At 38.4% G+C, this 27979-nt stretch overlaps 1 protein-coding gene and 1 long non-coding RNA gene across 2 annotated transcripts; one reads left to right on the top strand and one right to left on the bottom strand.

The window, feature by feature from the left end:
• On the bottom strand, positions 1 to 20429 carry UQCC2 (ubiquinol-cytochrome c reductase complex assembly factor 2). Its single transcript, XM_074236535.1, has 4 exons — positions 20262 to 20429; positions 2203 to 2277; positions 1457 to 1526; positions 1 to 182 (listed from the first exon to the last, which is right to left on the bottom strand). Exons 1-4 carry the CDS (start codon positions 20397 to 20399, stop codon positions 85 to 87), a joined length of 381 nt encoding a protein of 126 aa, XP_074092636.1. The 5' UTR covers positions 20400 to 20429; the 3' UTR covers positions 1 to 84.
• On the top strand, positions 20406 to 27963 carry LOC141523388 (uncharacterized). The gene is made up of 3 exons (XR_012478481.1): positions 20406 to 20917; positions 23780 to 23857; positions 26199 to 27963. It is a non-coding gene; the product is annotated as an uncharacterized LOC141523388 (long non-coding RNA).
• Positions 27964 to 27979: the final 16 nt, after the last annotated feature.

The raw sequence follows: 27979 nt of genomic DNA, 5'->3' as shown, positions 1-27979 counted from the left end.
TTTTAACTGGAAGGAGGGACAGTTTTATTCTTGGCAATATACAAGGTTTCACATTTATGTACATGGGGAGGACAAAGACACAGGCTATGCCTTTGTCTTCTCATCTGGACTCTTGGTAGAGAACTTATCCTGAAGTTTTTTCCATATGCCTTTATTCATTTCCTTAAATTCTTCCAAGGTATCTACAAAATAGGAATAAAGAAAGGTAGGAAAAGATTCTAAAAGGAGAAATTTCATTAAATAAGCTATGACTGAATTTACTTGCAGGCCTTTGTAGGGTAAGCCTTCCTGAAGAGTTAAAATGAAGTGTTAGATAACTCAAATCATTGTGAAAAAGGTTTCTTCTATGAAACACTGGAACATGTTTTGTTCATTCAGATTTTCATCTCTTACAAAATGCATACTGAAAAAGGCCTAGTAACAGGCCATAACTACACTTAAGAAATGTTTTATCTGTCCACTAGATGAACTGTAAAACTTCTCTTCATTCTGATTAGACTGTGTGTGTGTGTGTGTGTGTGTGTGTGTGTGTGTGTGTATACATATGAGTGCAGTATTGGCTGGCTAAAAGATCCCCAATACCTAGGATCCAAAGCACTGTTATCAAGACAGTAAGTGTTGAGAAAAAAACAAATTGAACATAAGAACCAACAAACTTAGGCACTGTTTCTAGGTCATGGCAGATCCATTGGGTCTGAGTTTACTTGGTAGAGGGTAAAATGTTTTTGGGATCCCAAATCCTCATCCTTCAGAGCTTAAGAGGCTGACAGGACATAAGAAATATTATTGTCTCCAATGCACTAGATGATATCTGAGCAAATAAAGGCAACTTCAAGGTCCTAATTTCCAGAAAAGGTTAGCTTCCTTTTGTATACAATGTCCCTAGTGATAAAAATACTAATTTTCTAGTCTCTTTACCTTATCCCTTACAGCCTATAGTGACAAAAGAAGGAATAAGAGTAGGCGTTTGTTCCCTAGGAATAGCTTCCAAATACCTTTATAACACACGCAGTTAACTATCTCCACCCCATAGTGCATGTCCCCTTAATCAGATAACTTTAGGAGGATATCCACAATGACTTTTTAAAAATGGCTTTTAATTTCTTTTTCTTAAATGTTTATATATAACCCCCTTAGGAACACAAACATAAAATAATTTTCCTTTAACTCCCATTTCAAATACTTCCATGTGGCAAATAGATATTTGCCTATTCCCTGCTGCCAAATTTCTAAATTAAATAGGTCTAAAGATGAATTTACATTTTAAAAAATGTTTTTGATATTTTCATTCATAATTATTCATACTCTAGAATTATTAGCCAGAAGTTCCTCAGCATCAGAAATTTCTTCTGGGTCATGCCACAGGACTTTACATCGAAGTGAAGCCACCTCCCCATTCCCCAAACCCCAGAGTCATTTCCAAACTGACCAGAAAGGGCATTTTTGGTTTCAATACCTGTAGCTAGCACAATCCTGCATTCTTCCACTGTCAGTCCACTGAAGCCAGTGTCTCTCGGACGTGGATACTTCCCCAAAACAATAGAAAGAAGAGTTAAACTGATATTGCTGCACTTTATTAACTCCCTGGCAAATCTTGCCCTTTTAATCATACTATACTATAGCTTCTGAAAAGCTCAGGTAATATGCACTCTTCAAAGAACACCTTAAAGTCAAAGGCTCTCCTCCAATGGAATGAATGCCAACATTGATTGGTCCTGCTTGTTTTTAGAAAGGGGAACCTTATCTCATACCACTGGAATTTTGATTCACATCTTTGTGGAACAAATTACTTAACTATCAATTTAGAAATAAATTCCAAAATTTTCTCACTATTTGGGAAACTCAATAATCTTGAATATGAAAGTTCAGCTTAGCAAATTTCTTTTGTCCTACATAATGAAAAAAGTTTCCATAACCTTAAAGGGCAAATAATTTAATAAGAGTCAAGTACCTTTTTCAAGCACCTTCAAGCTTCAGTTACACATCAGCATACAAATATTTTCTAAATTCCAAATTACTCTTATTTCAAAGGTGTAATAATGTATCAGACAATACTTTGTTAGCTTCATTTGAATTAGGAATGTATTCAGTTTTAACAAAACTGATTTATCTCTAAAAACCTTCCCCAATTAATACTAGTTTCCACTCCATACATTCCCCCTCCACCCTCTTTCCCCACCACCCATGGTAAACCCTACTTACCTTGTGTTTGTAATAGTTTGAATGAAGTCGTGCTAAGCTCTCATACATCTGATCACAAGTCTCAGGTTCAGAAATCTGAAAAAATATCCAAGGAGATGAGCATATGTGCTCCATGTGTCATCCTAGACTTAATGACACGAAACAGGAGGACAACATGTATAAGGTATCAATAGACAAGCTCATTGACATAGCACAAACAGGAAGAACACATTTTGGTCTGTAGTTTCTTAGGGAAAATCTCTAGGGATGTTTCTACTTCTTGACCTCCCCCCCATCTTATTGTAATAAATTTTGTTGGAAATCAAGAATCTGTTAAGAAAAAATTTAAATTAATCAAAGACATGTTACTTACTATTTAGAAGAGGAAACATATATATATATATTATATATAATATATTCCATATATATTCCATTGATTTGTATGGACAAGAAGTACTATAGAAGCTGTGGGGTGGGGTGGGGACTCACAGTGGCTCAGGATAGTCATGCAAGCCTAAAACTATAAAGTACCTAGGTTAGACAGTTAAATCCAACACATGATTCTAGGTCTTGGGATTCCAAATCTAGTCTCCTTTTCATGGTAGTGGGTAGTTAATTGTTGTAGAGCAAAGTAAGCAAATCCAAGACAATATACATAATTATACACAATTCCCACAATAATTAATGGAAAGCAAGAATAAAAGGTAACAGAATTCAGGTCAATGCAGTGAGCAAATCTTGACTCCCAAGGACTGCTAATAAGCCATACTTCCCACCCCTTGGTGGAGGTAGAAGAATAAGGACAGACTAAGTACATAAGAAATATTCTCTAGAAGTGATCGATGTGTGTTTTGCTTATCTACTTTATTGTGTTCAAGGCACACTTGCCCAAGGTCACACAGCTAGTAAGTATCAAGTGTATGAGGTGAATTTGAACTCAGGTTCTCCTGATTCCTGGGCCAGTGTTCTATCCACTGAGCCAGCTAGCTGCCCTCTTATCTACTTTTGTATTATCAAAGAAAGCTTTGGCAGAGAAGGGGGAAGGAGAACATTGTTTTGAGAAATAACAATACTGTTTAACAACAACAAAAACAATGAAACAATAAAAAAATTCTACTCCAAGTGACTATGGGTTTTTAAAGGCTATGACAGATGGACATAAGTTCTAGTAGTTCTACCTAAATTGGAAAGGTTTCAAAAGACTCATTATTAGAGGGTTTACCACCACATAAGGATGGATGAAAAGATATAGTGAGCTAAGAAGGTACATACTCTTTAAGTCACCAATCATTTGGGTTGGCCTTCAGGGTGGGGGCTTCTCAGAAAAAATGGACTAACTTCCCTAGGAGAAAGGTTTAGGGTATGAGAGCAGTGATAGAGTATAGAGGAAGCCATGTATACGCCTTAAGAAAGGAAGGAGAATTTCTTGGAGTTTGGTAGAGGATTTTAACAAAGCTTAAGACACGTTGATATAGATAGATGGAGTGAACCTCAAAAAAAGGAGAGGCAGTTGAATTAGAGGAGTTAGAAAGACATCAGGGCGGCTAGGTGGCGTAGTGGATAAAGCACCAGCCTTGGAGTCAGGAGTACCTGGGTTCAAATCCCGTCTCAGACACTTAATAATTACCTAGCTGTGTGGCTTGGGCAAGCCACTTAACCCCACTGCCTTGCAAAAAAAAAAAAAAAAAAACCTAAAAAAAAAAAAGAGATCATGATAGTGTCATTCCTCTTACTGGCCCAGTGTGTCAGAAGGCATGAAGGCATGAAAGAAGGAATGACAAACATTGGACAGGGAATGCTATATCCTATAGAGGAAAGGCAGGTTTGTTTCTGCAATGCAAGGTCATTTTGTCTTATATTTCAAGATGACCCTAGCAAAAAGATCGCCTCTAAAATAACTTACATGCACTTTTATTTTCTGTAAAATACATTTTGATTGATATTTTTTAAAAAACACATCTTTTGTTACACTAACATCTACCGTAGATGATGAGGAAGTAGAAAAATGTTATGAAGAACTTGTAAAGATTCTCTAAACTAAGTAATATATACATGATATCTAGTGATCTCATTGTGAAGGTAGGTATACAAGAGGACAACAAAAATTCTGCTGGAAAATATGGTTTGTTATCAAGAATGAAAGAGGCTAAAGGCCTTTAGACAACTAATGACAAACTGAAATTTAAACAGTTACTAAACTATTAACATGTTGCATTTATTTTTATTTATTGTTAACTAGTTCCCACTTACATTTTAATCTGGTTGCCTCTACTTAGAGGGTTGTGTCTGTATAGACTACTCAAAAATATCGTGCCTGTACATCATGAAAATTTTCTTAAAAAAAAATTAAAAGGTATTGGATTTGGAAAGTGACCAACATAACAAGAAAAGACTAGTAACAAGTTGCAGAATAACAGAATCGAACAACTGGAAGGGACCCAGGGGACTATCTTGTCTAACTACCCTATATCTGAGAGGATATCAGTATCTTTTTGAAGACTTCCAAGGATGGGGAACCCACTGTCTGAAGGAAGATTGTTCTGCTGCTGGACAGTTCTAAATCATTAGTAAGTTTTTATTGACACAAAGCCCAAATTAGCTTCACTGCAACTTCCAAGCAAAGCTCCTGGTTCTGCACCCAGGGGCCAAAAAGAACAAATTTAATCCTTCTATATAAAAGCTCTTTAAATATCTAAAAATATGTCCTTATAGCTTCTCTTCCACAAGTCAAACATGCCCATTTTCTTCAACTGATCTTCATTTGATACTGAATTGAGGCTTTCTTCTAAAAACTCTGTAATGCCCAGAATTGAACAAAATATTTCAACTGAGGTCTGATGAGATAGATTAGTGTATGGTGGGACTACCTTGGTCCTGGAAGCTATACTCTACATATCACAGGCAGCTAGCGGTGCAGTGGATAAAGCACTAAGCCTGGAATCAGGAAGAACTGAATTCAAATATGATATCGGACATCAAATGTAAAATCAGAATAAGACCAGCACCTACCTTCCTAGGGTTGTTATGAAATTCAGGGAAGATATTATTTATAAATCATTTAAAGAATGCTTAGCACATGGTAAGCACTATGTTTCTTTCCCTCCTTTCTTACTACAGCCGAAGATCACATTAACATTTTTGGCTCTCAAATTATACTGACTACTCATATTGAACTTGCAGTCCACTCCCAAAGCCTAACAATGCCTCTTCATCTGATATTTTTGATGTTGATTTTTTTTTGTACCCAAGTGCAAGACTTATTTTATTTACCCTTACTGAATTTTATATTAGATTCGGTCCAAACTCTAGCCTGACATGATTCAAGATCCTCTTTCCATTCAGTATGTTAAGATATCTGACACACCTTTGTATCATCTGAAAATTCAATGAGCATACTATCTATGTCCTTTATTCAAGTCACTAAAAAAAAAGCACAGGGCCAAGTGGAGATTCCTGGGATACTGCAATGCTGACATTGAACTACAACTACTTTTTGAGTTGACTATTCTGATCATATCACCTAACATCTTACCATCTCGTCTTCAACAATAACGTGAGATTTTTTTTTATCAAAAGCTTTGCTAAAATTCTAGGTTAGCTATTCACAGCATTCTTCTCATCTACTACGTTTAGTAATTCTGTCAGAAAAAGTTAATGAGTTTAGTTTGGGATGACCTGTTCTTGATAATGCTATGATAGTCCTTTGTAGCTTTCCTTTTTAGATATATACCATCCATAAACTTAATTCAATTGAAGTCAAGCTTACTGGCTTATAATCTGAAGATTCTGTTTTCTTCCCTTTTTTTTGAAAATCAGGACATTTGCCCTTCTCCAATCTTGCTGTGCGTCACTGTTGTTCATTATTTTCAAATATCACTAACAGTGACCATTTCTTTCAGATCCTGTAGTTACAGTTCATTTGGATTTGTTCATTATGGGCTGCTTAATATTCTTTTATTATCTCATTGAGTATCAACTCCCTTTTGGTTATTTATAAAATAATGGTCATTTATTTCACTTGGCAGAAAAAAACAGAATCATAAGAACCGGCCAACTCTGACTTGTCAGCTATCACTATCTCGTTTGCTCTGAGCAAAGATCTCTTTTCTTTGTTTCCTCTTCTCCTGACATAAACTAACAATTCTTTTCTGTTGTCTTTAGCTTCCCACACCATCTTAGTTCACAGCATTCTTGATATTCTCTTTATAGGACTGGGTCATACTCATATTCATTTTCTACAATGTGGTAGGTAAGTTGATGAATTCTTGGTGTAAGCACATTGGTTTCTTCAACAAACCCCATCACTTTTTCATTTATATTTTTAGAATTCCATTTTTTTTTTTAGGTTTTTGTAGGGAAAATGGGGTTAAGTGGCTTGCCCAAGGCCACACAGCTAGGTAATTATTGTGTCTGAGACTGGATTTGAACTCAGGTACTCCTGACTCCAGGGCCGGTGCTCTATCCACTGTGCCACCTGGCCGCCCTAGAATTCCATTCTTAAGCATCTTCCATCACATTTCTGAACAGCCTTCCTCCAAAGCATCTTAGTTCATGAGATCCTACTCATTTTTTTTTTTTGAGATCTACTTGCAAGTCAAAAAGTTATCAGCCATTGGGGAGGGGAGGGAAAGAGAGGGAGGGGGGGGGAGAGGGAGGGAGGGAGGGAGGGAGGGAGGGAGGGAGGGAGAGAGGGAGAGAGGGAGGGAGAGAGAGAGAGAGAGAGAGAGAGAGAGAGAGAGAGAGACAGAGAGACAGACAGAGAGGAAGAAAGAAAGGAAGGACTGGTTCTACCATCAAAGGTCTTGAATTTCTGATGTTTACTACCTATGTGACCTTGGGCAAATCACTTGAATATCTCTGGAGCTTCCTTCTTTGTAAAATGAGGAAACTGGAATAACTGGCCTCTTAGGTCCCTTTCATCTCCAGAGCTATTATCTTTAAATGATTTAGTATTTTGAACAAAGGCTAAAGTAAATTCCAAATAAGAAGAAAGTAAAGAGGTGAGGAGCCAGTGTATATGATTATAGCTTTACCCTGAGTATGTTTAAACAACTTGTCAACTATGAAAAATGAGAAATGGACAAAAATAAAGGCATATTTTATAAATTATCATCAATTCTCAGAAAAGTTAAACCAATACAAAACAGATGCTATAAGAGTCTAGAAAAATGTCTTAGCCATCAAACATTTGCTCTCTGTTAAATAGAAAGACATATTAGCCAAGGGCAACACTAGTTTAGAGTACAAGATCATTTGGAAAACATTGAGGAAGATGACAGAAAATGATGAATAGTGTTGCTTCACAATTACTGAAACTATTGAGCGGAAAACATACAGATAATTTTCATGAGAGCCTACCTAGACCAGGTCATGCAAGTAGCCTTTTAAAATAAAACTGTAAGGACAAAAAGATAGATATGAAATGGAAGGTATCTCCCACCAGTAGCATTTCTTTAGTGACCTAGTCACTAAACAATAATGGAATCATTTTACTTTTATGCTAAAAACTAGTGATGCCATAGAATGGATTTGTAGTCAGATGCTGTTTTAAGATTAAATTTTAATTCTGAACTTAAACATCACTCCCTTGCTGACCAAAGCCTTTTCAGATTCTCCTAGCTGACTGGTAACTTTAATTATATCATACTTATTTTGAACATTATTTTCTATCTCTTTATAAATGTTGCCCCTGCCTCTAGGATGTAAGCTTCTGGAGGATAGGATTATTCTACTTTTACCTCTGTGTCCCCATTAACTGACATATATCAAACTGCTAATAAATATATGATCATTGATTGAGCCTAATCTGGTGATAATGATGATGTTTTTCTAAAGGTTATTTGCAAATCTGCTTATGGCACAGTATTAAATCCATCAAGTCCTTGACCAATAGAACCTCTCAATGGAATATATAATTGATTATTCTCATGAGATTAGTCTTATTGCATATATGCAAAAAACAAAGTAGTAGAAAAGTATACATTACTAGTTTACATTTTTCCAGTATGGAGTATTATACATTACTTTCCTTCTACTTAGCCAATCTAGCAATCTTATGTTCCACAGGTACAGCTATCTACCTCCCAGCCCATGCTTGCACTGCTTGTCAAGGTCAGTACTGGAATCTCTCCTCAGGGCTCACTTACAGCACTATCTTGTCTATGAAATCTTCCTGATTTCCTCAATTTCTTGTCTCTCCTCATAAATGATCTGAAATATGTCCTTTATATGTACCTGTTGTTGACCTGGTTTAATGGCAACTACTGACTAATAGCACTAGAACTTGAAGTTCCTTGGGAGCAGGAACTGCTTCACTTTTGTCCTCGTACCCTTGGTACTGTGCTGGCATATCAGAAGAATTTAATAAATGCTTATTGATGTTTATTGATGACATAGTCCACTGAACTAGCCTATCTCTCTCTCTCTTTTTGGGGGGGGTGGGTGTTGTAAGGCAAAGGGGTTAAGTACCTTAGCTTGTCCAAGGTCACACAGCTAGGCAATTATTAAGTGTCTGAGGCCACATTTGAACTCCTGGGCTGATGTTCTATCCACTGTGCCACCTAGCTACCCCAGTCTATCTCTTTAGATGAACAATGGCCATGAACCATAATTAAGAAGACTGAGTTGGAGAGACTGCCATCTCTTTAACATCAGTATGAGGTCCTTTCTCAAAATAAAATGCAAAGCATTCACATACTACTGCAGAGAGCACAAGTCCCATGGGCTGCCCATGCTGTTCAAATACCAAATCCATGTTTGCTTAAAATACTATTTTATGGAGAACTCACATAAGGTAGGTGTTCAAATGGAGGTCAGAAGAAGCAACTCAAGAATGCTCTGAAGAACTTCGGAATTGATAGCATGACATAGGAAACACTGGAAAAGCATGCCTAGTACAATGTGATGTGTCTGCATCAAAGAAGACACTGTACTCTATGAACAAAGCATAACTGCAATTGCTCAAAAGAAATATGAGATGCGCAAATTTAGATATCTCTACTCCAAATGTTCATATGGTCTATTTGTGCCTCACCTGTGGTAGTCTTCTAAATTTCTATTAGTCTGATCAGCCATGGTTGGACACACGGTACCTTGACTCCCAACACAGTGATATCACTTTGGTTCTCTTTGAAAACGAAGGACAATAACCAATAAACAAATTCTCCAGATGATGTAAACTGGCTGTGAATTATAGAAACTAAACATCAACCCAGAAGAATGAAAATTCCAAGTTTCCCAAAGGATAATGGAATAATTCATGATAGGTTCCAGTACATCACCAGTGATGTTTTGTGCATAGGAAATGTTCTAAGAGATGATATCAAGGATGTGTATGAATGAAAAAAGGTGGATAAATAATGTAGAATGAGAAGCTTCAGATAAAACATTTAAGTGTTTTAGTAGTAGCCTCAATAGATTAAAAGGACTAGATGAAAACTTCCAGGGTTTTTTATTGTCATATAATATTTGCAAAGTGTTTTGTAAAACTTAAAAGCTCTTCAGCAATGCTATCCATTATTATTTAAGGCACATGGTCTTAAACTGTACTTGAGGAGAGAACATGGAGAGTTCCGATCACCTTACTGCAGAAAGGACTAACAATAATTAAGGTCACTGGCCTCAACTTTCCCCTCAACCTAACATTCTTGCAATGTTTTCCACTTTATTTCCAAGCTTTGGGACATTCAATTCATATTCACTGACTGCTTCCTCCCAATTAAGTTTCTCCTTGAATCAACCTATTTCAGCTTTCACAAGTCTTTAAAGAGTTCTTCTGGTTTTCTAATTCTTCATTCCCATCCTGTTTGGGCATTCTGTCATCATCACAATTATTAATTATATCCTTTTTCTAATCTAGATTTTTCTTTCATTTCTACTTTAAATTAAAGATTTTATGTTAGGAAAAAACTTCCTAATAAGTACAGCTATCTAGAAATGGCTGCCCTGGGAGGTAGTGGGTTCCCCTCACTGAAAGTCTTCAAGAAAAGGCTGGTCACTTTTATATGCTATAGTGAGTGTTTTTTTTTGGGGGGGGGGTATGGGTTTAATTAGTGGTTGCTAAGGTCCCTTCCAACTCTGAAATTCTGTGATTTTATGACTAAGGCTTTTTGAGATTTTCTATGGTATATGGGCAAGTTGCTAGAATAAGCAGAATTTAGTTAGGGCAATGAGATGCATTTTTCCTCTAGGGCAAAAAGATACACTCTTAAACAATTGGCAAGGCACCTAATACTCAATGAAAATATTTAGAAAGAGTTAGTTACCAAGTTATTATTCTCCAGTCAACATTTCAGGTCACCCATGTCAGGTCAGAAGGGTCCACAACTAGATGGTAGCATTATCAACAGAAACAGAAGTGAAGGATGAAGGAATTAAGTTTCTTAAAGAATTACAAGTACTACCAGTTGTTCAAAAAGAAATGAAGCAATGGCCAAGACTATATTTCCTTTCAAAGTCAAACTCAGCAAACATCAAAAATATCTTGTTTACTTTGAGAGAACTTTACTATAGGCAGCAAGCTAAATCCAACAGTTTTTTCATTTACTGATGGTCTATACTTTGCTCATGGATACAGCATAAACATTTCTGGGTTTTTCTAATGTTGTTAACATTTATAAATATCACTTGTAAGCTTTAGATTATCTAAATTTGTATTCATACCTAATGAGTACTAAAATTTTAGAATAAATGTACTAGACCTGAAAAAAGGCAGCAGTACTAGCATTATGAAAAATTCAGCAATGCTCACTAAATGTGAATAAAATAGATGTTCAACTGACAAAACGTCCTTTATAGCTCTATTTTTGCTCCTTTTGCATTTCCCCTGCTCAGCCGTCAGTAAATTTCTCTTTTCCATATTAAACTTTTATACATACAAATCTACACCAGTGCCGCAGGCGCTGATTTCAATTTTCAAAATTGAATTCTGGACAGTAATAATAACTAGTATAGCAGAGAACCCATTCTAGACATACAAAGAGACAAGTACTTTTGGAAAGGATATAGCAAATTGCTTTGTTAATTAAGTTAGATCAAGGTTCAGTCCAGGAGACTCTAAGAAGGAAAGGCTTTTATTAGTTGGTAATGAATTTCTAGAATTAGTTCATTCCTTTATAAGATCTTTAATCCTTTCTATTAAAATATTTATTGAGCATCTCTTATATGTATAATATTCTGCTAGTCAGTGTGAATGACATAAAGAAGTATAAAACAAGGCACCATCCTAGAAATTTATGATCTAGTGGAAAAGATAATTCACAAATTTAAACAAATTATATAGAACAGTATATACTAAATGTTAAAGGAATAACAGAGATAATGTTATAGAACTTTAAGAGGCTGATTACTGCACCAGAGTAAGAAGAAAAGGTTTCGTGGATGAAGTGAGACTTAAAATTGTCATTCAATACAATTCAACAAATATTAATCATCTGCCATGTCAAAGATACTGCACTAGATATTGAGGAGATATAGGAAAAACATGCTGGGTGTTGAGGCTAAAAAGACAAAAACAGTTTGGACATTCCATGTATTCAAAGGTAGATTTGAGGAGAAAGAAAGAACAATTGGGGAAGATTCACAAAGGTTTGGTAGAAAGTGGCTTGAAGGAAACTCAGGATTTTAAAAGGCCAAGGGGATGTCCAGACATAGAGGGCAACTGGTACACATGCAGCAAGGACATGGGATGTGGCAGGTCAAGTTCAGCTAGAAGGTAGTATGACAGGTACACTAAATGCACGTAGGGAAGTAACAAAGTATATCTGAAAAATAAGTGGGATCGAACTTGCAGATAGCTTAAAATTCTAGCTGAAGAGTGCAAGAGACAACAAATGACTTCTAAGTGAGGGGAGGCCCTGAGAAGAGTAGAATATTTAAGTGGGGGAAGAGAGAAGGGAGATGGGTAGAGGTAGGTTCAGGAAAGAGGTGATGAGAGCCTGGATTAAGCTGCCTGAATGAAGAGGAGGAAAATGTGAGAGATACACAGCAAATGACTGACTATGAAAGGGAGGGAAAGGGCCTAGAATGACCCCATGGTTGTGGTCATGGAAAGAATAATTAATGGGGAAATAGGGATGCGTAGAGAGTCTTAAAGGATATGCAGGGATTTGAATAGGTGGAGTTAGATCAGGAAAAGGAGGGTTATAACATGGAAAAAGATACTGATAATAAATATGCATAGTAAATGTTGGGAGGGGGGAGCTACAAGAGTTGACCAGTATGGATTATGTAGGATTTACAAATGGCAGGGATCTTTTGAGATTATATATATTATAGTATAAGCCTAATTATACTTTGTAGGACACAAATAGAATTGGAAAGGTAAATTGGGGCCAGATGGTGGATGGTCTTTATGCAACATGAGACTTGAGTTTATAATTTTTACTCTACACAATGTAGTAACATTGAAGGCTATGAAGCAATGAAAAGAACAATGGATTTTAGATTAAAGAGACTTGAGTTTGGACCTTAGGCATGTCATTTGACTTCAGTTTCCTTATCTGCAAATGGAACAAAGGGTATCTCATGGTATTATAAAGATCAGGATAATTTTACAAAACATTTTTTAAACCATAAAACTATGTCATTTATAATTATTATTTATAACCCAATTTATAACCTAATTCTCATCCCTATCTACCTCAAATCTCCCCTTTCAAATTCCTATCTTCTTCTGTCCATCTCTTCCACTGCATCCCTTGGAACCTTTCTACTCATCACCTATATTGTTAATAAGGGGTATGAATACCTTTTAGGGTTCATCCACCTTTGGTGTCCACCTTCACCCAACTCTCACCTGTGGCTCCAAGAAGCTGTAGCACCTACAGCGGCCATACCCAGTAAAATCATCTTGCAGATGGGCTGAACCAGGTTAACCGACAGGTCTCAAACCTGTTGGTGAATTAGGGGGATGTCTACCCCAAGCATGTGAAAAGGTCCCCCCAGCAGAATGGGTGAAACAAATTGTTTCAACAGCCATGAAGGCTGAAATAAGTCCTGTGAAACCCTTAGAGTTTGGTCAAAAATCAACTGCATTCTGGGCCTGCTGTGACTTTTCTCTTGCCATTGGACTTCAATGACCCTGGAAGAGAGATTAGCCTGACAACTCTATGCAACTCTGCCACACTTAAATCTAATTTATGCCCAAGTTGAGATATCACAAATATGTTATTAATCACAACACTGCTATCAATAAACTCTCTATCCAAGAGATTTTAACTCCTTCCTTATATGATGCTAAGTGAAACTCACCTTATCCTGAAGAAGTCATATCATGCCCAATCCTTGGATCAGTATATATAATGTGAAGCACATATATAAGTACATAAACATATTCTAGATGAACTAGAAACTAGACCAGTTTTTTAATATCACCTTGCTGTTGTCTGCCTCTATTCTTTTATGAAAGCTGTCTGTTGGGTTTGCAATACTCTCTCCTATCAATTCCTATTAAAACTTTTCCTTTTCCTAAAGGCTCAGCTCATCTCCACCAAGCCTTCTTTGATTGTCCAGTTAAAAGTATTCTTTTCCCATTTTCCTAAAATACTATGGATCTTTTCTTTGCCTTTTCACTCTCTCTTACATTACATATGTATATATAATTTCCCTAGTAAGTCTCTTGAGGATAGATATGTCTTTTTCATCCTTGTATCTCTAGTTCCCAATACCTAATAAGAGTCTAATAAATATTCATTTAGGAAAAATGAATTGCACTGAAGGTTTTGAAAAGAAAAACGACAAGATAAATTCTTCTAGGAAAAAAAGGCTTCCATGACTGTCTTGCTTCATTCTAGCTACATTAAGAAACAAATTTTGGGGCACCTAGGTGGCACAGTGGATAGGAGCATGGTACCTAAAGTCAGGAAGTCCTGAGTTCAAATGTGACTTCAGACACTTAATAATTGTCTAGCTGTGTGACTTTGGGTAAGTCACTTAACCCAACTGCCCTAAATAATTAAAAAAAAACAGAAATGTCCCTTAAGCCTCCTTGTGACTAGAGACAGCAATGCTTGAATCCCCTTTAACTAAGGAGGTTTACTTCCTGTGACTGTCATCTTAATCTCTTTTTTTTGGTTTTTTTTGCAAGGCATTGGGGTTAAGTGACTTGCCCAAGGTCACATAGGTAATCAGTAAATACCTGAGGTTGGATTTGAACTCATGTCCTCCTGATTCCAGGGCCCACACTCTATCCACTGCACCACCTAGATGCCCCTGTCATCTTCATTTCTAATAAGAGATGATACCATGCTGTAGTGGAAAGAGAAATGGGCTTGGGAGTGAGAAAGAGTGACTTCTGGTCCAGGTTCTGTGAGAAAATTATGTAACCTCTTTTAATCTCTAAAAAGGGTACAATGATATTTTTCACTGCTTACCTCAAAAGACCAAGGTGATTTAATCACCTACAATTTGTAGGAAAGTGTTCTGTGATGGCACAGTATTACATACATGTGAGCAGCTGTTATTATAGCTGACAAAATATTATAACTGAAAAAATGACAGCCTGCTGCTAGGCACATTTCTTTCACAAATCTGATTTTTTTCAGGCTGGGGAGGGGGTAGGACAAAGAGAATACATAGAGTGCTTTATTGTTGCTTCAGCCCCAAACCATCACAAAACCACAGAGAATTCTAAAAGCAACCCTCCCCTCCCCTCGGCCTCCAGTATCTCTTCTTTAATTCATCCTTCACACAGCTGCAAAAAACATAGGACTGACCATGCCATCCCACTGTTCATGAAGCTCTAGTGGTTGGTTCCCTCATTTTTTTTTTTTGCAAGGCAAACGGGGTTAAGTGGCTTGCCCAAGGCCACACAGCTAGGTAATTAGTAAGTGTCTGAGACCGGATTTGAACCCAGGTACTCCTGACTCCAGGGCCGGTGCTCTATCCACTGCGCCACCTAGCCGCCCCGGTTGGTTCTCTCTTGCCTTTAAGATGAAAGCACAAACTCTTCTGATACTTAAATACCTTCACAATCTGGCTCATTCCATTGCCCCTCTGTGTTCCTTTGCACAGGCTTATTCTAGGTCTTGAAAATTCACCTCCAATTCATAGAATTCCACCATTTCTTCAAGTGACCTCTCCTAAAGGGGATCATACTGATTGTCCAGGCCCTAGCTCCATGTAACATTCTAAAATCTTTCTGTGTGATTGTGTTTCCTCCACCTATATGTCTTCCCACCTAAGAATGTCAGTGCCTTGAGGGCATGCTTTTTGAACACTGGTATGTGCATACATACCAATATTGATATCCCTGACATGACTGTTTGTGTATGAAACATGAATTTATTGATCATTAAGAAAAGTCTTTGGGGGCAGCCAGGTGGCGCAGTGGATAGAGCACCGGCCCTGGAGTCAGGAGGACCTGACTTCAAATCCGGCCTCAGACACTTAATAATTACCTAGCTGTGTGGTCTTGGGCAAGCCACTTAACCCCATTGCCTTGCAAAAACTAGAGAGAGAGAAGTCTTTGAATTCTCATCAGAAATATACAGAAAATTATGATAATTATTTTAAATTTAAGGTGGTTTAACTCCTACACCAAGTCATATGTTTAACTCCTACACCAAGGCATAAACAAAATCATTTATGGTTTTCTAGAAAGACTTCTCAGCAAGTAAAATCAGACTTTATAATTCTATTCAGGTTTACATAGGAGGTGCTAGTTTGTAGTTACAAATCTCTTGGAAATCAGCTTCAGTACCTAATAAACTCATTAAAAGAATTTGCTCATTTTCTAGTAGTTAAGTCAACAATTACAGTAGTTCTACCACCACCATCCACATTGTTATTCACACTTATTAAGCTCTCAGCATGGCAGAGAACAGGTACTCTTAAGGAGCTTGCATGTTAAAAAGACAAAGATATTAAAGGTCCCCTCCAGCTCTAAAATTATGTGACATACTAATTTTCTTTTCTTTTGCTTTTTTTTAAAGCCTGTGGAGTGTGTGTTTGGAATGCAACAGGAGGTCTCCAGTTTCCTACCACCTGGACCCCCACTGTTTGATTTGGGGGAGGCACATGGGGTATTTAAAAGTGCATCTTGAAATGGGATATAAATTGGGGCAATGACTTTCAAAATGTGCTCTGGGAATCACTATTTAATCTAAGAACTGGCTTTCTAGAATGTATATATAATATTATAGCATTTATACTTTGGTTTCTGATAAGAATTAGCAACAACTTATTGAATGGAATGTCCCATGGGGAAATAGTAGGTAGGTCATTTTGGCTGGAATACAGCATGTATGAAGGAGACCAACCTACCTGCCCATGTCATTCTCCTGCTCAAAAAGCTTGTGGGGATTTCTTTTGATTTAAGATAAAATACAAATTCCTCTATTTAGTTTTAAAGCCTTTCACAATCTATTCCCAACCTTCCTTTTCAAGATTACTCTAAGTTTCTCTCTTCACACTCTAGACATTAGCCAAATAGGTACTTGCCAGTTCCAGAACTCAGTATCTCATCTCCCGTTTCTCTTTGCACAGAGTGTCTCCCATGCCTAGAGTGAACTCTCTTCATTTCTTCCTTATGGAATTCCTAGCTTTCTTCAAAGTTCAGCTCATATGCCACCTCCCAGAGATGGCCTTTCCTGTACTTCAGTGAACAGCAAACAGAATGCTAGGTGTGGAATTAGGAAGATCTAAGGTCAAATCCTGTCTCATACATTCAGAGCTGCACTCAATTTGAACAGTTGCATCCAAGGACAGTTATAAGTGTGGTTCAATGTCAAATGGAAAAGATCAATAGTGGTATGCCACTGGGATCTGGGTGTGATTCTATACTGTTTAACATTTATCAGTGACTTGGAAAAATGAATACATTATTTAATCTACACAAAACTGGTAAGGAAAAGCATCACCCTAGACAACAGAACCAGGATCCAAATTAATCTTGACACAGGCAAGGGCACTGAGTTGGATGTCTATCATGATGAAACTGAATAAGGATAGGGTATATCTCACGTTTGGCTCCAAAAATTTGACTTGCCCAGTAACAGATGGGAAGGCAAGGATAGCAATTGGTCTGAGAAAGATCTGGGGAGCATGGTATACCAACAGGAGTCAACACTGTAGTAGATAAAAAAACTAATATGATCTATCATAGTTTGAATTAAAGGAAACAAATTTTATAGAAATAAGCAAGGATAGTTCCTCTGTACTCCAACATGATCAGAACTGAACCTAATGCTACACACACACACACACACACACACACACACACGCAGTATTATTTTCAATTATGCATCTTTCATTGAAAAGCTGAAGTTGAAGTTTAAAGTCTGGCAGAACCTAGGGTGGTGCCCTGGTTTGCAAAAGGGACTATTTAAACAGTCAGTCAATCAACAAGCATTTATTAAGTGCCTACTATATGTCAGGAACTGAAGTATTACTCTGGATGAAGAGCGTTATGTTTAATTCTGAGCACCATAGTTTATGAAGGCCATTATTAAATTGGAGAGCACCCAAAGAAGGGTAAAAATAATGGTGAAGGGTCTTACGTTCACAAATAATTGGAAAAAGGAACTGCTGAACAGATGAAGACCAATATTCAGCCTAAAAAGGAGACTGGGAAGGAAAGGAGAAAGTAAAATTATCTTTAAGTATTTGAGAGTTTACAAGTATACAAAAATTGTTATGCATTCATAGAATTACATAATTTAAGACTTCTAAGAGATGGTATTAGCCATCTAATACAACCCATATCCAAAAGAAATCAGCACGCTAACCTACCAGAGAAGTGGCTAGTCAGCTTCTGCTCATCCTGGATAGAGCCAAGTGTCAAAACTGGAAGTAGTAAGTGGCAAATACAAAGAAGCCAATTTTGGCTTGATGGCAGGAAGAATTTCTTCATAATGAGAGTTCTACTAAATGAAGAAGGCTGCCTAAAGAGGGGACAGTTTTTCCATTACTGGAGGTTTTTAAGTAGATGCCTGCTGGGCATGCAGGACTACAGATCCATTTTTGAACACAGATTGTACTAGATGGCTGATGAAATCCTTTCTGACTGAAATTCTGAGAATTAATAACATTAGTAATCTAACATTTATATAGTGCTTACTAATCTTCACAACCCTGGGAGGTAGGTACTATTATCCTCAATTTACACTGAAGCAAACAGTTATTAAGAAATCTGCCCAGAGTCATAAAGTTAAGTGTTGAGGTCAGAGTTGAAATCAGGCCTAGTACTATATACACTGAGTTACCTAGCTGCCCCATCAGTGTGGGAATTACCCCTATTTTTCCTCATTTCAGAGAGAAGTCTTTGATATTTAGTAGATAAATCTTTGAGTTGTCTATGTTTAGGCTACAAAAATAACTTGCCTTATGTTCATGTCTAGTAAGTATCAGTTTTGAAATTTGAACCTTTCTAATTCCAAGTCCAATTTTTTATCTACTAAACCATCATGTCTCTATTAAGTTAGACTGGTTAAAGTAACTACAAACACCAAACATATGCAGACTAACTTAAAAGGGAAATAGTTTAATGCACAATAAAGTTATAATAGAAATGTGATGATAAATAGTTCCAAAGCAGAAGAGCTGCAGCTGCTGCTCAGTAGGAGCCACTCTGGGGTTTGTGTTGCATTATATAACAGTACTGACATATTTTTCCACCCCTGATCTTTCTACCATGTCATATGGCCATGAAGTACACAGTCTCTTCATTATTCATTCAACAAGATCAAACATCTACGACCTGCTGACCACAGCTGTACTACAGAGAGACTGGGCATACAAAGACAAAAAGAAAACAATCCTTCCCCTTATGCAAGTTACAGTCTCTCTGGAGGAAAACAGACAAGCAGAGAGGCAGTTTTATCAGTTGTAATAGAGGAAAAATTGCTGGCCAACTCAACGGGGAGAAGTAAAAATCATATTACTAGCTAGCACTTAAACAGTGCTTTTGTACTTATGTTATCTTATTTGATCCTTACAATAACTGGATGAGTTAGGTGCTCTTACTATTCTCTATTTTACAGATAAGGAAATTGAGGCAGAAAGAAATTGAATACTAAGTGTAGCTGAACCATTTAACCAAACACCTCATTTTTTGAGTATGCACTAGTATTTTAAGGTTCCCAAAATGATTTATATACATTATCTCATATGATTTCTTTCATACCTTCAAGAGTTAACTGCCCTTCATTATAAAGAGCTAGATTCCAACAATGGAATCTAGGAAAAACACCACCTCAGATCCAGACACTCAAACTGTGTCCCCCAAAAGCAACAACACAGTGGGAAAGCCTGAGCTGGGGAAGCATCCTAAGACATCATCCACTCTTGTGGCAGCAAGATGGCACAGTGGAGAGAGTACCAGCTTTGAAGTCAGGAGGATTGGAGTTCAAATTCACCCTCAGACTTTTAATAGTTACCTGTGTGCCCTTGGGCAAATCACTTAATCCCATTGCCTTGCAAAAAAAAAAAACAAGAGAGAGATTATCCACTCAACTCCTTACTTTTGCAACTGAAAAACTGGAATCTGGATCTTAAGTGACTTCACACAAATTATATGATGAGCTGGGGCTGGAACCTAGTCCTATGTCCACTGCTTGTCGCTAGCATAGTGGGGGGATGGGGGATTGGGGTGCGGGTCTGGTTTGCCAGTAGCACCCCGTACAGAACACAATGATACTGCTAACTACTTGAAAGATACTGGTTCTGTGTGGAAAATGCAGAGGCTGATTTTTAGCTCAGCATAAAGGAAAACTGAAGGGCGCTGCGAGACGGAGGGTGGCTTTGGCGGGTGGGGCATGGTTGGCAGGCCACTGTGAGGGAGATTACGGTCAGATGTTCTTCGCGGGTGTATGGGCACGTGGGCGTCATGACCTCTGAAACCCCTTCCGCTGCCACGGGCGGACAACACACAGCGGAGGCCCGGGAGAGGGTCTGGTAGATGCGCACACCTGCCCATCCACGTGTCATAGCCGCCCTTTCGCCCCGCCCCCACCGGTGAGGGCGGCTATGACACGTGCGCATGCGCCCGGCTCGCCAGCCGCATTGCCCCGCCCCCTCCCGCTCGCCCCTTGTCCCTCCCCAACCGTCTTTTCGCTTTAGGCGGTGCCCCACGGGCCGGTCACCTGGGTGTTTTCTCCCTCCCGAAAGGCCTGCGCCACCCGCTGCCGCAGGTAAGCGCCCAAGTCTCGGCCTCGTTTGGTCTCGTCCAAAGGCCATTCCTCACAGAGCTTAAGGAAACGCCGGTAACGGCTGGCCGCCATCTTGGGCCTCTGCGAGGGAGGAGCCGGGGTGGGGGGGGGGAAAAGCAAGGTGGCGCATGCGCCCTAAGGCTCCGAGCCAAGAGGCGGACTGTAGCCACCCGGAGCGCGGGGAGAGGGGAGCGCGCGTGCGCAGTTGCCACCATTGATTCCGCTACCCCAATAAGGGGCGCTACGCACCTGTAGTTGTTAGATGGCTTTCTTTCCCATATTATGTTCAATAAAAGAATGTTAAATCGAGCCGAATCCAGTGTAATTCATGTTTTAGCCTCCATGTTGTTTTTTGTTCTTAAGTCGTTCAATTCGTTTCCGACTTTTCATGACCCCATTTGAGGTTTTGGAAATGTTTTGAATGGTTTGCCATTTGCTTCTCGAATTCATTTTAGTGATGAGGAAACTGAGGCAAACCGAGTTAAGTGACCAGCCCCTCTGCCCACTGTGCCACCCCGCGGCCACTTGTTGCCATCCCGAGGAAGGGGCACATCCAAAGTTCTGCATCCTTCTTATGGAGCGAGACTCAGGTCTGTAAGTGAGCCCTGCCTAGGAATCCTCCTTCTTTGTGCTACTTCTGCCTCTTTGGACATCAATTCCCATCTTTAAAATGGAATAGATAACCCCTCCCTCCTTCCCATATTTACAGAAATGATCTAAAAGCTTCACCTCTGCATTGTTGCAAAAGGGATGGGCATCTGAGACAGAAGGCCAGAGTTTGAATGCCAACTCGGGTGTTTACTAGCCAGGTGACCTTGGACAAAAACCTAATCTTGTAAGGGCCGTGTTTATCTCCTCTGTATGATTTATCCTTGCCCAGAAGTCTTTACTGCCATTATATTGAAGATGGTGATGATAATGTTTGTACTATCTCATGGGGTTGTGAAAAAAGCCATTGCAGACCTCAAAATTCTATAGAATGTGATGTTATAATTGACATGTTTCAGCTTAATGACAAGATAGGCAGAAATTTCTTCCTGCTTGTTCAACTCTTTTCTCAGTAGATTTCTCAGATTTTTGTTTCTCAGTTTTTATTCCTGACCCTTCTCTTACCCCACTGCCTGCCCCCTTACTCTCCCTCCCCCCTCTCCCTTTCAACTTCTACTCTTTCCTATAAAAGCTGCCTCTCCTTTCCCTTCCCCTCCTCCCACCCAACTTCTTCCTGTGATTACTAACTCTGCTAGTGTAAAATTGGACTGTGGAATTTTTTCTTGCTGGTTCTACTAAGTGTTCTGGTCCTCTAGCACAGCCTTTTTCAGAGCTCTTTGCTCCCTGCAACCTCTGTACATTCTTTTTGGTGTTTCAGGAAGAGCATTGAGTTAGAATAAAAAATCTTGGGTTTGAGTCACACCTTTTACTACCATTTACTACCTTTGAGACTCTAGTCTCAGGATCATAGGATAATTGATTTAGAACCAGAAGGGACATGGAAGTCATGAAATCAAACCCTCTTTTGTAATGAGGAAACCAAGTCTGAGAGAGGTTGCCTGACTTTCCCAGAATCACACAACTAGCAAATGTTAGAGGTATCATTCAAACACAGGTCTTTCTGCCTCCGAATCTAGCATTATCCATTATAAAACACTTTGTTATTGTTTAGTTGTTTCAATCATGTCCAATTCTTTTTGACCCCATTTGGGGTTTTCTTAGAGATACTGGAGTGATTTACCACTTTCTTCTCCAGCTTATTTTACAGATGAAGAAACTGAGGCAAACAGGGTTAAGTGACTTGCTCAGAGTCACACAGCTAGTATCTGAGGCTGGATTTGAACTCAGGAAGGAAGGGTCTTCCTGACTCCAGACCTTGTATTCTCTATTTTGTGCCACCTAACTCCACTATTTTCCAGACCAGCATTACCTGCCTTTATCCTGTCTATTTTTTTTTTTTAGTATATTTATAGCTACACATTCTTGATGATTACATATTTATTTCCCTTGAGGTCAAGGATAACATGTTTCATGTCTAAGCTGAGAGTGTTGAGTGCTATTTGTTCTATGGACTCTGTAAGCTACTTGCTGACTGACAACAGCTGCTATTGAGGAAAGTACTTGGCTGGGTCTGACAACTGCCCCTAGGGTGGTGGAAAGATGTCCCTGCATTCTCAGTGCATTGACCTTGGTATTCTTTGGTATGCCCTTACTCAGCACCACAAGCATCCAGGAAGTATGGTCTGTTGAGTCAGTAAATGGTTTTGGCTACCAAGACAGAAGTATGTGGGTGGGCCAGGAAAAGAAGTTGGATGCTGAATGAAGCCCTGACTTTTGACCTCCCACTTCCCTTTCTTTCCTCCCTTCCTTCAAGTTAAATTTTTGTATGCTTGACTGGATTCAGATTAGCTTCTTTTACCCTCTAAGGTACTTCTTTCTGGGAACACAGGGGCCTTTTGCAGTTGCCAGGGGGCAATAGGGTGGAGAGAACTCTCTTGCTATGTTTTACCAGAATCTCCTTTTTTTTCCCCTCTCAGTTGGTGCCTGCTCATGGCTTGTTCCTGACTGTCAATAGTCAGGGCTTTCTCAGCTTGTCAGTTTCCCAGCCCCCTTGGAGACACGTTGAAAAGACCTCCTCCGAATCTGACTTGTTGGTACCAGCCCCCAGAGGAGTTCATGACCATTTTAACACCTACCTGCTGACAGTCACTCAGCCCTTGTTGAATATGCTCTTTCCCTAGTTTATTGAAAAAAATCCCACTACAGTAACACCTCCTGAGCAATTTAGAATCTCTATTTGGGCTTTATAGAGCCCAGAGCTCTCTTTATAGAAAAGAGGCACCATAAGAAGGAGGGAAAGGGAGGAGGGGTATGCTGCATTCATTTTTCATGTTATAATGATCACAGTAATTGAGACCCAGAGTTGTACATTTAAAATGCATGAAAGTAAAGATATAGCTTTTGCAAAGCCTTGATGTTAATAATACAAACATTAGAAAGGAATTAGATACTTAACCAAATTGTGATGTACGATTGCCTGCTTTTTCTTCCTTCATCCTGTTCACTGGCAGAAAAGATTGGGTGAGGTAGACCCTCTTCTACCATATTTAAAGTAGCAGGTTGGTGAGTTTGAATAATAATCCAAGTACTAGGGTTATAGATTTTTAGAGCTGGAAAGGATCTGAGAGGTCATCTAGTTAAGTCTTCCTTATTTTATAGCTGAGGAAACCAAGACTCAGAGAACTTTAGTGACTTACCCCAAAATATGCAGGTTATAAGTGACAAAGCTAGGATTTGAACTTGGATCCTTTGAATTTCAATCACTTCCATTTGATCTGGCTGCCTCCCTTGAAGGGTTACTACTCTTTAAAAAAATGTCCAGAATACATATCTCTACTGCTTTCAATATATTCTTTAATTACTTTTGTATGATGGTAGCTTGGCACTTTAATCTTTCTCTCTAGAGACCAACATGGAGACTACCTTGTAAAGGATAACTGCTCTTTAAACGTTTTGAACTCTGGTGTTTGGAGTACTCTGAGGTAAGTTTAAGTAATGTTAATGTAACCTAGCAATCTCCTTTTGTACTATTGATATGTCTCAGGCATTTGAAGGAAACAGGTACAATAGTATAAACATGCACATACTCCAGAGAACAGTCTTCGAAGACCTTAAAAAGGGAGGTCAGGAATATATCTGTGGCAGTCAGAGATTTAAAGAGAGACTGTTTTGTTCTTGGACTTGCTCTCACACTCTTTGTCTCATTTCAGGGCAGCTCAGTGACAGCATGGAGAAGTTTTAAGAAATTTCTAGTAAAATGTCCTAAAATCTGGCTGCAAGTCAGTGTGCTTGGCTTTTGTTCAGCTCAGAATTTGTCCCAGTGGCTCTTTTTTCTTCTCTCCCTCCTCCTTAGTTCTTGGCACCCACGCTTTCATTTTAGTTCCTTGCCTCATCTTCTGTTTTATGTTTTGGCCACAGAAGATGCTGATTTAAATCAAAAGTCAGAAGTTTAGATCATTTTGAAGAATTCCTGATGAGTGGTCTTGCTTTGCCATTTGTTTTATTAGTCTGCTTCCTGCCCTTTCCAGCACAGGCTGAAAAGGTTCTTGCAGCTGCTAAGAGTGATGGAGCTGCCAATGATGCTGCCCAAAGGCCCCAAACTTCCTGATGATGCGGCATTGTGGAAGAACTGTAATAACATGCTAGTTTTTAGCTTTCTCTTTAATCACCCAGGGACAGCATAGATGAGTAGTTTCATAGGTCTTCCTCTCTGGTTTGGTTACTGTGGGGCAAATCACTTATCTGGAGAATTGGTTTTGGTATTACTCATATCATTCTGATATATACTAACATCACCATCAATTATGCCATCTCTATGTTTTTAACTTAAGGAAATAGACATAATGAAAATCTAAAAAAATAATAACTTTAAGGTTTACAAACATAATAATCTATTGTAATATCTGAAGATAAAGTATCTGACTTGATTGCCTCTTCCTTGCCATTCTCTTGCTTAACCTACATGAACTTAAGTGCTTTTCTTGATTGTTTCAATTCCTTCCACCTTTAAAAAAGAGAGCATAACTTTCCACTATGAACATAATGTTCATTATTCAAAGTAAGGCTTTGGGAAGGACTGGCAAAGCAGAATTTTTTTCCCTTTGGAAGTATTTAAGAACACATTATAACTTCATTTTTGGGGAATATTTTGTATAAATTTTTGTCTAAGAGTAAGAGAGATGGACTTAGTGAGTTTTAAGTGTATTCTGTTTCCCTAATCCTGTGTGATTTTCCATCCTTCTTTCTTTTCCTCTGGCCCCAATTAAATTAGTAATAGTACAGATGACCTTGTCTGTGGTAATATCCATAGCTTGCATATTCTACTTCAGAGAATTCTAAATGCAAAATGTGTGTGTGTGTGTGTGTGTGTGTGTGTGTGTGTGTATGTGTGTGTGTGTGTGTGTGTGTGTGTGTGTGTGTGTGTGTAGAAACCCTGATTTCAGATAGGACAGATCTGATTTGGAATTAGGTTTGAGAGGAAGTCTTGTTATATGGGTTAAGACGCATTTTGATGGGGAGGCAGCTAGGTGGCACAGTGGATAGAGCACTGGCCCTGGAGTCAGGAGAACCTGAGTTCAAATCCAACTGGCCAAAAAAAAAAGATGCAATTTGGTGTATCTTTATAGGCTATGGGATTAGTTGGAGTTTAGGTTTTATTAATAATATCCTTCTCAAATATATTGGAGTCAGAGAAATTTGGAAAGACTTGTATGAATTGACATAAGGTGAAATGAGCAGAACCAAGGGAATAATTTTTATGAGGATCATAATAATAACACAAAGGGTAACAATTTTGAAAAACCTCAAAACTTTAATTAAAGCAGTGACCAGTCAGAATTCCAAAGACTTCTTGCTGCTTCCTGACTTAAAAAGATAATGGAGTAGAATTAGAGGATTGAGTATCTATTCTCAGACATATCCAATCTTTTTTTTTCCCCCTTGATTATACATATTTTTTAAGGGTTTTTTTTTTTTTTTGCAAGGCAATGGGGTTAAGTGGCTTGCCCAAGGCCACACAGCTAGGTAATTATTAAGTGTCTGAGGTCAAATTTGAACTCAGGTACTCCTGACTCCAGGGCCTGTGCTACAACCACTGCGTCACCTAGCTGCCCCCATACATATTTCTTTTAGGGAAAAGGGGAGTGGAGTGGGGTGTTCTAGAGGACAGTAATAAACATAAAAAAAATCAGTATTAAATACATGGAAGAAACGTATCAAAGGGGTCACAAATAGAAGAATTTTGTTACAATTTTATTCAAAAATATATTACAAAACTACATATAACAGATGTTCATAGTTTTTTTTTGTTTGTTTGTTTTTTAGGTTTTTGCAAGGTAAACGGGGTTAAGTGGCTTGCCCAAGGCCACACAGCTAGGTAACTATTAAGTGAGACCGGATTTGAACCCAGGTACTCCTGAGTCCAGGGCTGGTGCTTTATCCACTACACCACCTAACCACTCCATGTTCACAGTTTTTTATGTTAGTCTCTACTCTGTTCTTGAACATCTTGGAATGTTTGTGCTTGTTGATTTTTCACAATAAAAAATAAAATTAAAATCAATTCCTCTTAAACTATACTTGACTAAATAGATGTGACAAAAAATATTACTGAAGGCATGCTTTAAGCAATTTATTATAAATGAATATGAAGTTGTTTTATGATATTAGGTTGATGTTATATGGTACCAAGAGTGTTGTCTTTAGGAGATACAAAGATCTGGATCCAAGCCCTCATTCCATTTCTCATTTCTTGTGTCTTCACCTTTCTTAAACTAAAATAGGGTATGGACCAGATGATCTTTAAGACTTTCCAGTTTTAACATATTTGGATCAATAAATTCTGATCTTTCTTTCATCTTCCCTCTTGAGACTGACTGGTAGTAGTTACTTACAGATTATAAATAACTATGTAACCACTGGTATTACCAGACTTTTGAGTGAACCATTACTTTCATTCTGACTCTTCTCTACTCAAAAACTTTAAATGATTCTTTATTTCCTACCATATTAAATCAAAACAGACTGATTTGTTGTTTTGAGTTGTTTCAGTAGTATCCTACTTTTGGTGACTACATTTGGAGTTTTCTTGGCAGAGATACTGGAATAATTTCCTTCTCTAATTATTTCCTTCTCTGAGGGAAACAAGATTGAATGGTTAACCCAGGGTCATACAGCTAGTAAGGTCTGAGGCTGATTTTGAACTCAAGAGACTGAATCTTCCTGATTCTGAGTCCAGTGCTCTATATTCATTATGCCACATAGCTGCTCTAACAGATAAGTAGAATATTAGAATTAATATGATAATTGATAGAAGGTAAGCTCTTTGAGGACAGGAACTATTTCATTTTTGTCTATTCACAGTACCTTAACAATGTAGTCAACTAACTCCTTGTTGATTGATTAATTTACTAAAAGCACTAATGTGATTCTTCCTTAGCTCAAAAGCCTTCAGTGGTTCCACATTGATTCTCAAAATTTTGAAATTCAATCTGTTTCATCTCCAGTTACTCCCCTACACAAATCCTATGTTCCAGAGTAACTTGTTTATTCACCAATTGTGACTTCCTACTTCCTTACCTTTTGCTCATGCTACTCAAAATATGCCCTTTCCACATATCAAAATCCTAGCTGAGTTACGCATCTAAAATGTAATCTTCTCTGTAGTACTGCTTTCCCCCAAATGAAAGTGATCTCTTCTCCTTTTTCCTGTACTTTCTTTTTCCTAAAATGTTTCATTTTTTCCTTTTATGTTTATAGAATGATCATTCTCTTTTAACACTCCCTCCTCCCCTAAGTGAGCTCTTTGTCATCACAAAGAAAAACATTTAAGTAAGACTTATGGACACAGGAACCATGTCTGACAGTACATACTGCTATCCTTGTTCATAGTACTGACCTCTCTATTGACGAAAGGTATATTTCTTTTTCTTTTAGGTTTTTGCAAGGCATGGGGTTAAGTGGCTTGGCCAAGGTCACACAGCTATGTAATTATTAAGTGTCTGAGGCTGGATTTGAACACAGGTACTCCCGACTCCAGGGCCTGTGCTCTATCCACTGCACTGCCTAGCCGCCCCCCACTGCGCCACCTAGCCACCCCGAAAGTT

The sequence above is a fragment of the Macrotis lagotis genome, chromosome 5 (genome assembly GCF_037893015.1).
Source record: "Macrotis lagotis isolate mMagLag1 chromosome 5, bilby.v1.9.chrom.fasta, whole genome shotgun sequence".
In the NCBI taxonomy this organism is placed as follows: domain Eukaryota; kingdom Metazoa; phylum Chordata; class Mammalia; order Peramelemorphia; family Peramelidae; genus Macrotis; species Macrotis lagotis.
The sequence above is the reverse complement of the archived record's forward strand: the minus strand, read 5'-3'. Positions and strand labels throughout refer to the sequence as shown.